The 13,043-nt window shown below is 42.9% G+C and overlaps 2 protein-coding genes across 8 annotated transcripts in view; one reads left to right on the plus strand and one right to left on the minus strand.

The window, feature by feature from the left end:
• Zfc3h1 (zinc finger C3H1-type containing) overlaps window positions 1–5,943 on the minus strand; it is a 75,393-nt gene extending 69,450 nt beyond the window's left edge. For both annotated transcript variants that reach the window (XM_004650105.2, XM_045151733.1), the window contains exon 1: window positions 5,045–5,943. In XM_004650105.2, the coding sequence (XP_004650162.2) occupies window positions 5,045–5,657 (613 nt within the window). In that variant the 5' untranslated portion in view covers window positions 5,658–5,943. The remainder of the gene's footprint in view (window positions 1–5,044) is intronic.
• Window positions 5,235–13,043, plus strand: part of LOC101613387 (transmembrane protein 19) — a 58,854-nt gene continuing 51,045 nt past the window's right edge. For 2 of the 6 annotated variants that reach the window (XM_045151736.1, XM_045151735.1), the window contains exon 1: window positions 5,501–6,598. In XM_045151736.1, the coding sequence (XP_045007671.1) occupies window positions 6,528–6,598 (71 nt within the window). In that variant the 5' untranslated portion in view covers window positions 5,501–6,527. Of the gene's footprint in view, window positions 6,599–13,043 lie in introns of all 6 variants that reach the window. The other 4 variants (XM_004673293.2, XM_045151737.1, XM_045151738.1 and 1 more) reach the window with 4 other exon arrangements.

A 13,043-nucleotide genomic window follows, 5' to 3' on the forward strand; every position in this document is an offset into this window, starting at 1 on the left:
TATTTCCATTGGCAAGATATAACTAACACAGGTCTTCTCTGCTTAATATCAGAACAAGCTGCCAGTAGAGATTTAACCTCCCCTGATGACCAATTCAAAAGTTAGAATTACCACCACATATTTGAGAAACAAAATGAGCTTATAACTGAAAATCTTCAACAGCTCTACAAAACTGGTCTAATAAATCTCTGCTTCTTTGAGCTCTTTGGTACTTTCTCATTTTTAGTTTTTCAATAACTTACCTACTATCCAACCATCTAGAATCTGGTTTCTAGTTTGTTAATTCAACAGAAATTGATCCAAGTTTATACACTACTGTTTTCAAACCTCACATTACTTGAAGTCTCTACAGCATTTGACACTGTAAATCTACTGATCTTTTGGCTTCTGTAAGTCATGGTCCCTATGTTTAAGTCTTTATGACTCCATTCTCTTCAACTCTTGAAATAATGGTGTTCTGCAATGATCTCTTTTCAGCATCTTTTCTCATTTTAAAGCATACCTACATTTCATTCTAAAGTATTTCCACAGTTTTACCTACCACAGTAGTTGACTTCATAATGTACTGGGGTTCTCTATCTCCCACAAATTTTGTCTTATTGCTGCTGAGTAATCTTTCTAGGATGCAAATATTATCAGATCACTCCCCAAACTTTGATTAAGAATAGCGATCAGCCTGAGCGTGGTGGCACATGCCTTTGATCCCAGCACTCAGGAGGCAGAGGTAGGAGGATAGCTGTGAGTTCCAGGCCATCCTGAGATTACATAGTGAATTCCAGGTTAGCCTGGGCTAGAGTGAAACCCTACCTCGAACAACCAAAAAAAAAAAAGAGTAGAGATCAAACCCAGGCATGGTGGCCCAAGCCTTTAATCCCACCTCAAAAAAAAAAAAAAAAAAAAAAGACATCAAAATCCTTAGAATGAATGCCTTTATTATATGACTTATGCTTACCTTTCCAATCTTACCTTTTCCCTGCTGGTAATTTATGCAACTTTGTATCTATGTTTCTGTTCTTCAACTTGACCCCCAATTCAAGTCACCTCTTAGATGAAGCCAGAATTACTCATTCTCCCCATCCAGTCTTAGGAATTCTCTGCACACAATGCTGTGATTATGTACATTTATAAATGGCTTTTCAACAGATCTAATGGCTAGGTAGTGTAACCATTATTAGATAGTACAACTGCAGTAGTGAAAAGTGAAAATATAACTAAAGACATTTGTGAAGGGAATAAATTTTATATACCAACCAAAACTAGAGATGTTAAAAATGAGTAAAGGCAATTGAGTTAGGTAAAATGAAACCTACTCATCACCATAGGATAGTTTATTATTATATCATACATCCTATACATATAAAATTAAATCTTAATAGATGTAATCTGTTAATTTAAAAAAAAAAAGAACTATCTACTCTACTGGGGATAAAACTCTGGTAGAGCACCTAACCAGCATGCAGAGGGCCCTATATTCAATCCCCAAGAGGGCAAAATCAATAAAATAGCAGCCTTTAGATGAGCATAATAGTCCGCTCCTATAAACTCATCTACTGTGGAGACTGAAGAAAGATGCTTGAGAGTTTACAGTTGATGTATCTCGGTGGTAGAACCCTGGATTCAATCCTCAGTACTGCAGAGAGAGAGAGGAAAAGAACACCTGTTTTTAAAATACTTTCAAAACTTGTACAAAACAAAAACTGTTATTCAACTTTAGCTGTAGCTGAAAGTAGAATGCCTTTTTACTTGAGCGACACTGGCCTAATTATGTTCACTTTCTTCTGATTTGAAAGTTTAAAATCAGCAGTCATCTATTGCTTATGCTTAGATTGACAACATGGCAATCATCTAAAATAATTCAAGATGAAGTAAGGAGGGATGGCAGTGAAGCTGGAAGGTGGAGACAGGAGTATCAGATCAGGGGTTCAGTCCAGCTGGGCTAGCTAGCCCTGGTGACACAAAACCCTGTCCCACGAATAAAGAAAGAGGAGGGGAGGGCTGGTCATGATGGTGCACACCTTTAATCCCAGCACTCAGGAGGCAGAGGTAGGAGGATAGCCGTGAGTTCAAGGCCATGCTCAGATTACACAGTGAATTACAGTTCAACCTGGGCCAGACTGAAACCCTACCTTGAAAAGCAAAAAAAAAAAAAAAAAAAAAAAAAAGGGGGGGGGGGGAGATCTGCAGGGAACTAAGGTAGGAAGATAGCTCTGAGTACAAAGCCAGTGGCTATACAGTGAAAACAAGATACAGTAGATTCTGATTCAGTTTCTTTAAAGTTGCAAATAACATATCCTAATTATTGCAGAAAAAGAAATTACACCCCAAAACCTACATTACTTAAATGAATCAAGTTACCTCATTCATTGTTTTTATTTACTTATTTGTGAGGAGAGAAAGAATGGGCAAGCCAGGCCCTTTTGCCACTGCAAACAAAATCTATAAACGTGACACCTTGCATCTGGTTACGTAGGTACTAGGGAATAAAAACCCATGCTGATAGGCTTTGCAAGCAAGCACCTTTAACCAGAGTCATCTCTCCAGTCCCAGTCCCTTTCTTTTTTAGGTAGGATCTCCCTCTAGCCCAGGTTGAACTGGAATTCTCCATGTGAATTCAGGGTGGCCTTGAACTCACAGCAACCCTCCTACCTCTGCCTTCCAAGTACTGGTATTAAAAGAGTGCACCACCATGCCCAACAGACTTTTTATAATCACAGTGATGTATGAATTAAGCTAAGTGTAATAATGATGTTAAATGAATGTGAATAAATCTTCACATTATAAATTTATTTGCTCATATTATACAAAGTGGCTGTGAAGTGTGTTTTCCTTTACCAATTCTGATTAAGACTGCCACCTCTGGGATGGATTACTGGTACATTATGAGGAAAACAATGAACAGAGAATCAAGACAAGCATCCTCTTCTGAAGTACAACATTTGTGAGAAGAAAACCCAGCAAGAGCCAGTGTGATGGTGCACACCTTTAATCCCAGCACTTGGTAGGCAGAGGTAGGAGGATTGCCATGAGTTCAAGGCCAGCCTGAGATTATGCCAGTCATCTATACTCCTGCAATGACTGTTTATTAATAAAAATATATACATAAGCCTTAATGTATGTGTCAGAAGCCCAAAATAGTGGTGAATGAATAGACAGGAAGAAGCCAATTAAGGAGGTAGGCAAGCCCAGTTATCTGTCACTTTCTATTTCTAATACAGAATAAGAAAAAGCTGTCAGTTCCCATAGCACCTATTTTTGTCTTTTTTTTTTTTTCTTTTAGGTGTCATTTATTTTCACTTGTTTCTCCAACACAAATGACAAGTGTCATTACTGTAACTTTAAAAAGCACATTTATAATGCCAGGTGTGGTGGCGCAGGCCTTTAATCCCAGCACTTAGGAGGCAGAGGTAGGAGGATAGCCATGAGTTTGAGGCCACCCTGAGACTACATAGTGCATTACAGGTCAGCCTGGGCTGGAGTGAGACCCTACCTCAAAAAACCCAAAACAAAACAAAAGGGGGGGGGGGTAGGCAAAATTTGCACACAAAAGCATCTTGAGAACAGATTTTTTAACCTTCTACGAAAGAACATTTGTCACCTTTCTATGGACATGTACTTAAGTTTTTTCTCTGAAACAATCCAGAAATGCTCCTAACTCAATGTTTGGTGATAATTAGTAAGCTTTTCCAGGGCACAAGAACCAAAACGTGCTGGGTTTTTTTTTTTTGTTTTTTTTTTTTTACATAAAAACATTTCTTGCTTTGGAAATCTGGAAAAAATCGTTCTAGCCCTAACTATGTATAAAAATAATCTTGAGTATCTACCAAACATGTGACATTATATATATAAATTTTATATGTAATGAATATATTAAAATTCCATGCCATGGAAACTTACCATTACCAATTAAAGTCCTTAGTAAAGTATTTTAAGCAGCTATTACAGTACAAAACAGGTAAGCCAATCAGAAAAGAGACTCTTTAGATGATTAATTTCTTAACATAAATCCTGTTAACTCAGTAGCGTTAAAGGTAACTAACTGTACGTTAGAGGCAGCAAAAATCAGAAATCTGTCTATTTTCCTTCCCAACGTGTCCATAACCTATCCATCTCCCAACTCTTACATTAAATTAAAAATGCTGCTAGGGCTGGAGGGATGGCTTAACGGTTAAGGCACTTGCCTACAAAGCCAAAGGACCCAGATTCTATTCCCCAGTACCCATGTAGGCCACATGCACAAGATGGCTCATCTGTCTGGAATTCGTTTGCGGTAACTACAAGCCATGGTGCGCCCATTCTCTGTCTCTCTCTCTCTCCACCTCTTTCTCAAGTAAATAAAATACATTTTTTAGAAAAACTTTAAAAATGCTGCTAAGTTTATCTTTCTCTCTCTGGCCTACATTTAGACAAGAGGAAAAGGTACAAGATGGCCAAAAGTGAACATAGGGAAATTAAAGGCACAGAGATTTCCAAAACATAGTATGAATTTTAAAAGTTAATAATGACCTACATCTACACACACACACATTCTCTCTCTTTAAAAGGCTGCATGCAATAGCAAAGAACCAATCAAGAAAGGTGAAAAAGGTATCTAAGAACTGTGGAATTACACAGAAGTTTACGATTACCAATGTCAGGGTGCAAAATGGACTGTCTTTCCTCTAAAAAAAAAAAAAAAAATCTAAGTCAACTTTAGACAGTACAAAATTCCAGTGCTAATAGCAAATACTACTGCAACTTGGGTTTCTGATGTAACTTCTAGAAACTTGACTTTGATTGTACAACTCTACCCGAATCCGTGGCATGTTAACCATGGTATTCATGTTATTAAAAAAACAAACACAACACCGTCAATCCAGTAAGACAACCTAAGAAACTTCGCCAGAAGGTGACCCGTTAGTTACCGATGAATAAACGTACTTTAAATCCCCTGACCCAGACACACCACACTACGTGGGTTCGTGAAAGTTAAAACTCATGCACCTAGTCATGACGCTCAAGGGAGCTTCGGCGACACACCCAGGGCAGACCGCCACGTTAAGGATACAGCTCTTCCGAGGTGGAGAGGGCTCTCGCCAGCTCTGACTGCTGCAGAATCCGGATCCCGCTCCTCCTCCTCCCAGAGGTCTGCCCCCGGGCTTGCCTCCTCGCTCACCCCCTCCTCGCCCCCGACTCCAGCGACTCCCACCCCGGTACGGCCGGCCTCGAAAGCGGAAACGGTCCAAAGCGAGGTGGCTCCGCTCCCAGAAGGACGGCCGGGGACTGCTCTCGGCCAGCGAGCTCGAAGGCATCCGCACGGAGGGCGCATGAGTCCGGAACGGTTCTTTGGGTCGGTAGCTGCTGTGTCCCCTGAGGTGGCCTCGCTCCGACGGGTGCCGCGAGCGTGAGAAATTCCTCAGCTGCTGCTGAGACGAGGACGAGGACGACGACGATCCGCCGCCGCCCCCGCCCGATCCGCCGCCCCGGGCCGGGTGAGGAGGCCTCCGCCGCGGATACGGTAACAGCCCGCCGCCGCCGCCGCCGCCGCTGCTGCAGCTGCTGCTACGGCTCCGGGTCTGACTGTTATTGTCGTCGTCGCTGATCTCCCCATCTTCCAGCTCCCCCTCTTCCTTCGGCGACAGGCCACTGGAGGCCGGGATCGAAGTATCTGCGCTCGCCATCCGGGGAGCGGCGCCTTCCACACCGCCCTAAGCCCTCCGTCCGGGGACCCGCCCGACAACTGCCTTCCTCCTCGGCTTCCTTCCTAACGGAGCCGGTCGGTGCGGCCTTACCGTGCTCGGACACCGAGAGGGCTCTGCTCCCCAACTTCCCCGCACCCCAGTTCTTTCTCGCCGGACCGTCGCACGCCAATTCCCTTCTCCTAGCGCCCCCTTGCTCCTCAGGCGAGCCGAGCTCTTCCGCCTCGCGCAAGAGGGGGACTCTTGGAAGAGGCCCTGTCGCAAGCGTCACTTCCGCCGGCACTCCGGAAGTGAGCGCTTGGTCACGCGATAGCCGCGAGGCGCCGCGCCATGTTCGCTCGCGCTTGTCGTCTCGGTGGCTGGTCTTAGCGTTCCGTGGTTAGCACACACACATACACACACACACACACACATACACATACACACACCCTCACACCCCCGGGGGTGCTCGGGCCTGACACCACTGGGTGCCATGTCCGCGTGGGCTGGCCTACTTTGAGTTGGCAGAGTTTCAGAGCCATCATTAGTCGGGGCTTAAAAACACCCCTGGACTGTGGGCCGCTCGTGGACCGCTTGCCCCGAGCGGCCGCGGCAGAGCTGCTCCCCGCGGGGGAGGCGGCGGGGGGTAGACAGCGCCGAGGGTCCGCCATGTTGGTGCGGACGAACAGAGGCGCCCGCAGCTCCGGGGCCGTGGGCTCCGCTGGCCGCGGCCCGCCGTACTAATAAAGAGAAAGGGAAGGTGGAGCCCGCCTCACGCCGTCCCGCGTCCCGCGTCCCCCGTCCGCGTACACGCCCCGGGCGACGGTGTGTGCAGCCCGTGACCGCAGAGCGCCGAATGAGGGGCCCGGGGCGATGCCGACCAACTGCGCGGCGGCGGGCTGCGCGAACACCTACAACAAGCACATCAACATCAGCTTCCACAGGTAACTGGCCGCGCGGGCGGGCGGGCGGGCGGGGCGCGACCGGCCGGGACCCTCGCTTTCGTGACTTTCCCAGCCAGTGGCCAGGAAGCATCTTTAGTTGTTGTTGTTACTGGTCTGCCGTGAGTCATAAATCCGCTAGCATGTTCGCCTTCTTCCGAGCAAGGTTTGCCACCCCCCCCCACCCCGTCTGTCAAAGGGAACGAAGGACTGTGAATGTCCCTCAACGGTCAAAAGCGTGCGGCGGGCGGAGTCCTTTTTATTTATTTAATCTTCTCTTTTGTTTCTAAATATTAGGTCGTACCTTGACGCCATCAGGGAGAGCTCTTTTTCCCGTTCCAGTCAACAGTCACGTTAAAAGGCTGCTTGCTGTGTTTGCGTTAAAATTAGGAAATTGTCACTGCCACCTGCGTTGACAAGGGAAATAGATGCCTAGTGATCACTAGTTAACTGCTGAGAACTGAGTCACCATTGACAACCACGTAATTAAGCAATGTTAATGAAAGTGCAATAGATGAGCTTTCTCTTTAACTTCAACAGAATCATATTTGCTGGGAAAGCCATCAAAATGCTTTAGTTTGGTCAAATCAAAACTTGGGAAAGCACTTTGAACACTTTTTTGAGTATAATAAAGTACTTGGTAAATGTTCACCTTCTTTAAGTGCCTATGACCTGCCTGAAGAAAAGAGATACTAAGTGAAAACAGTTCTGATTTTATACACCTCACAATTTATATCACCGTAGATTAGAGACAATTATATCTTTGACCTTTTCCCTACTTCACTATTATTAAGTGCACCACTAAAAGCTACCACTTAACACATCCTTCTGTTTGTTTTTAAACTACTACATTCAAACGTAGTGCTTCATTCATACAACTAATGTATACCAGGTTCCTAATTACTTGACATTGTCTAAGGACCCAGAAAGTTCTTGCCCTCTGGTACTTTAGAATTGAATAAGGAAGAAAGATAATTACAGCTGAGTACCATAGAGACATTCAGAATGTCAAATGACACTTTGCAAAAGACATTTTAAATGAGAACAAAGTATGACATAGACTTGATCCTCTATACTTAGGTATTTTCTGTTCTAAGAGTACTTGAAAAGCCCTGGAGAGTTGTAAAAGTATAGCAGGATTAGATTTGCATATTAAAAAGTCCTCTACTGCAGTGTAGAGAATTAGAGTGTTATTAGAGTGCTAGTTAAGCATCACAAGAGATGACTTTGATGAGAAAGAAGCCTATTACAGATTGTTAATTTACCTGTTTCCTTCATTGGGAAATCCTTGCAACATGTCAACTGAACTAAATACTGCTACTTAGTTATGGGCACAGGAACACTGGATTAGAGGAGGGGAGAGAGTTAAATGAGAAAACCTAGTCAGGAAGCTATATTAAAATAAGGGTAGCCAAATCCCAGTTTAGAAGCACATGTTTGTAATTCCAGCAGCAAACAAAGAAATTGGGGGAATCATTAGTTGAGGTCAGTTGACACAAAACACAATTTAAATAAGGAAGTCTATAGGATAGTATTGACAGTAGGGATGGAGCAAATTGAGCAGATTTTGAGAAGTATTTGAGAAGAAATTGCATTTGGTAATCTGGCTTGGAAGCTGAAATGGGAGGACTATAGTACTAAAAACAGTGTTTAAGAGGCACACAGTGAAAAGCTGGGCTTAGTGTTTTACCTGTGTAACCCCAGTAACTCAGGAAGCTGAGGTAGTTGGATCACATGAAGTTCCAGGCCAGCCTGTACTACAATGTAAGAACCTGTCTCATAAAACAGGAATATTAGTTCTGAAAGTAGCTAGCATTGATTATAATAACAACATATTCTTGTCTTATAAATACAAATTACTAGGATATTAGACTCCTTTTACCTCATTGTACAATAATTGACTAAAATTGCTGTTTACCTCATTGTACAATAATTGACTAAAATTGCTGTCAACTTTTTTTTTTTTTTGCCTTTTCTGATCTTTGTCTCTAATAACCTTCTGATAATTTAACTGTATTTTTCATGGTTTGTTCCTTTCCTCGGTGATAGAATAATTTTGTGATTTTCTTTGGTTTATTTTTAATTTCTTCTAGTCCTTCTCCACACCCCTAACCTAAGACCATACACTCTTACCAGAACTACTTGTCTATGCCAGTAGTCCCAGTTAACATCCAACTTGTAAAGTTTCCCAAGTCAGTATCTCCAGTCTGTATCTCTAATAACTTCCACACTTATAGGCCAAATGTATGCTAAGTATTTCCCTTTTCCTTTTGCCCTTCCTGCAGATTCAACAGTAGTCGTGAACTTTTCATCCCACAAACATACACAGTTTTTGTATTCCCTTTCTCAGTAAATGGAAACCCTATCATCCAGCAAGTTAGAAGCCATCCTCTCCTGACATCCCCCCATGCCTTCTTGGATTATTACAATAACCTCTTAACTGATCGACTACTTGCATTCATGCACTCTTAACCATGCTTTATTAGCCAGTGATCTTTAGCTCTGTATTTTACAACTGGATTTTCAGGAAATGGGAGAGATCTTCAATTTGTAGTGTTGGATAAATTTCATGATGAAATTACTATTAAGGTTGGTTTTAAGCCACCAATTTGACATGACTAATGATGGAGTTGGAAAAAAGCTGTACAGTTCCACTACCCTTTGGAATCTCTGCCATATGAATATGACGAACATTAAAAGGATAATAGTGGGCTGGAGAGATGGCTTAGCAGTTAAAGCACTTGTATGTGAAACCTCAGGACCCTAGGTTCAACTCCCCAAAACCCACATAAAGCCAAATGCACAAGGTGGTGCATACAGCTGTAGTTCGTTTACAGTGGCTGGAGACCCTGGCACACCCATTCATATCCTCTCTGTCTCAAATAAAATTAAAATATTAAATATTAGAGGCTGGAGAGATGGCTTAGTAGTTAAGACATTAGCCTGCAAAGCCAAAGGATCCTGGTTCCATTCTCCAGGACCCATGTAAGCCAGATGCACAAGGGGGTGCATGCATTTGGAGTTTGTTTGCAGTGGCTGTAGGCCCTGGTGCATCCATTTTCTTTCTCCCCCCCACCTCTTGCTCCCCCCCCCCTTTCTCTCTCAAATATAAAAAGGTTAAATATTAGGAATTCAATAAAGCTTTTTTTGTTTGTTTGTTTGTGTGTTTGTTTGTTTTTCGAGGTAGGGTCTCACTTTAGCCTAGGCTGACCTGGAATTCACTATGGAGTCTCAGGGTGGCCTCAAACTCATGGCTATCCTCCTACCTATGCCTCCCAAGTGCTGGGATTAAAGGCATGCACCACCACACCTGGCATTGGGTTTCTTAATGTTAGTAAGAATAGTTGCATTTGACGGCTGGTTCGAAAATTTTCAACTCATGAGCTGGGAGAGGACTTAGCAGTTAAAGTACTTGCCTACAAAGCCAAAGGACCTAGGTTTGATTCTCCAGGACCCACGTAAGCTAGATAGGCAAGATGGCACATGCATCTGGAGTTTTCTGCAGCAGCTAGAGGCCCTGGCACACCCATTCTCTCTCTTTGTCTCAAATAAATAAAAATATTTATTTAAAAAGAACCCTTTTAAAACAATTATTTTATTTTATTTTGTGGTAGGGTCTCACTCTACTCAGGCTGGCCTGGAATTCACTATGTAGTTTCAGGGTGACCTTGAATAAAAAATTTTTTTTCAACTCTTAGCTGGACATAGTGGCACACACCTTTAATCGCAGGACTTGGGAGGCAGTTTGAGTTTGAAGCCATCCTGAAACTATGTAGTGATTTCTAGGTCAGCCTGGGCTAGAGTGAAACCTTACCTCAAATAAACCAAAAACAACTTCAGCCCTCTGATAGTTTACTGGTGCCATTTTTAATATATTTCAAAATCTGTGACTTAAGAGAGGCCCTTCCCCCACCCCAGCATTATTTCATTCTTCCCTACCCTCAAAATGTCCTTAAAACTCTACTATTCCCACTTAAGTCCCTGCCCCTACTTTGGGCCTTCTGACTAGATCAGTGACCTTTCTTACTTGGTAATTACTTTTTATAATAAGTAATCTTTAGAATTTCCCTTCTGTATCCTAGGCTATGCATGTCCTCAACCTTTTTGGTTTTTTTTGGGGGGGGGATGGATTTTCGAGAGAGTGTCTCACTGTAGCCCAGGCTGACAGGAGTTCACTATCTATTCTCAGGCTGACCTTAAACTCACAATGATCCTTCTACCTCCACCTGCCAAGAGCTGGGATTAAAGGCATGCACCACCATGAATGACTAAATTTTCTTTTTAAAAGATTGTATATATTTATTTATTTTAGAGATAAAATGGCTGTGTCAGGGCCCTAGCTACTACAAACGAACTCCAGAAGTGCGCACCACCAGATGGCTTACGTGAGTACTGGGGAATCAAACCTGGGTCCTTTGGGTTTGCAAGCAAGTGCCTTAAACCATCTCGCCAGCCCTTTTATTTATTTATTTATTTATTGAGAGAAAAATAAACCAAGGAGAGAACATCTTCTAATTTAATACTTAAAAGCATTCTTTCTTCATAGATAATAATTTTTTTTAAAGGCCCAGGTCTGAGAATGTGGGAGTGTAACTCATAGCTCAATGGTAGATACTTGTTTAGTGTACATGTGGTCCTAGGCTTGGTCCCAGAAGCAGCAACCCCCCCCCCCAATATAAAAACCTAAAAGGTTTATTTAGTAAGTTGCTTGAAGTCCTCTAGTTAAATGTGCAGAAGAGCCACAATTGGAATTCTGGAGACATTGTTCTTGACCACCCTGCTGTCTAGTTCATTAAGGCTGTCTACTTTCTCTAATATAATACACACTCTGAAAATAGGTATTATATCTGTTTTTCTTACCACCATGTTCTCAGTACACTGCTTATGATGTAAGAGGCACTCAATATCATTGTTCAAACTACTGAATGGCTTTCCAAAATACCTTAATGTTTATAAAAGCCTAGATGTGTTGTGTAGACAAGAATATATCTATTACCACCATGTGAACTTGTTGATTTTTATAGGTTATTGTTACTTGAATTTAGCTAATAGGCTACATCCCCTACTTTTAAAATATACTGTGAAGCTGGAGAGATGGTGTAGCGGACAGCTTCAGGTTCACTGAGATGAACTTCCAGACCAGGCACAGTTATGGAGATAGGGATTTATTGAAGCTTACAGACCCAGGGGAAGTTCCATAAATGGCAGAAGAATTGGGCCTGCCTTCACAGGACCGAGCAGAGAGAGAGAAGTACAAGCCAAAAGCCAAAAAACCACACAGCCCAGTACACTCCAGCAACTCCAGCTAGGTACACTTTGCATATCTTTAGATTGAAATCTGAAACCCACCACCACGCCTAAAGATCCACCCAGTGACATAACCTCCAGCCAGGTGGCTACAGAATGCAAACTACAAACAAATAAACACCTGAATATATTGGGGGCCATCTATTCTATTCAAACCACCACAGATGGCTTAGTAGTTAAAGTGCTTGCCTGCAAAGCCTACGGACCTAGATTCAACTCTCCAGAACCCATGTAAGTCAGATGCACAGGATGGCACATGTGTCTGGAGTTTGTAGTGCCTAGAGGCCATTCATTTTCTTTCTCTCCCTTCCCCTCCCTCCCTCCCTCCTTCCCTTCCTTCTTCCCTCTCTCCCCCGTCTCTCTCTCCATATGTGTGTGTGTGTGTGTGTGTGTGTGTGTGTGTGTGTATCCCCCCTCCCTGTCTAATAAATAAAAATAAAATATGAAAAAAATAACTTCTTTAAATATACTGTGAAAAAGTCACATAACATATCCCAGGGCCAGCCATGATGGTTCACTTGTAATTGGAGCACTTAGGAGATGGAGACAGAAGAAATTCAAGGTCATCCCCATTTACCTAGTAAGTTTGAGGCCAGCCTTGGAGCTGAGATTCTGTCTGAAAACAAAAGCAAGACAAATAACATTTGCAAATCACAATTTAGATGTTATAAAAGCTAGGCATAGTGGTACATGCCTGTAATCCCAGCATGCTACACTTGGAAGCAGGAGGATCCCAAATTCAAAACCTACCAGGGTTACATGGCTAGACTCTGTCTCAAAAAGTTACAGACTGAGGTTGTACCTAGCTCAGTAGTAACAATGCTTACCTAACATGTGTAAGGCCCATTTCCTAGGTCTAATCTCTGGCACAGCAAAAAAACATGTGTGTTATACCAACAGGCAGGGTGTGGTAGTACACGCCTTTAGTCTCAGCACTCAGGAGGCCAAGGTAGGAGGATCACTGTGAGTTCAAAGCCAGCCTGAGACTGCATATTGAATTCCTGGTCAGCCTGGCCTAGAGTGAGACCCTACCTTAAAAAACCAAACAGAAAAACATACCAAAACCGAGCAGAAAATTGATTGTTGGTTATTCTATTTCAGCATAGATAGTCTAAACAGTTAGCAATGCTAAACTATTAGT

This window comes from Jaculus jaculus, chromosome 6, assembly GCF_020740685.1.
Source record: "Jaculus jaculus isolate mJacJac1 chromosome 6, mJacJac1.mat.Y.cur, whole genome shotgun sequence".
In the NCBI taxonomy this organism is placed as follows: domain Eukaryota; kingdom Metazoa; phylum Chordata; class Mammalia; order Rodentia; family Dipodidae; genus Jaculus; species Jaculus jaculus.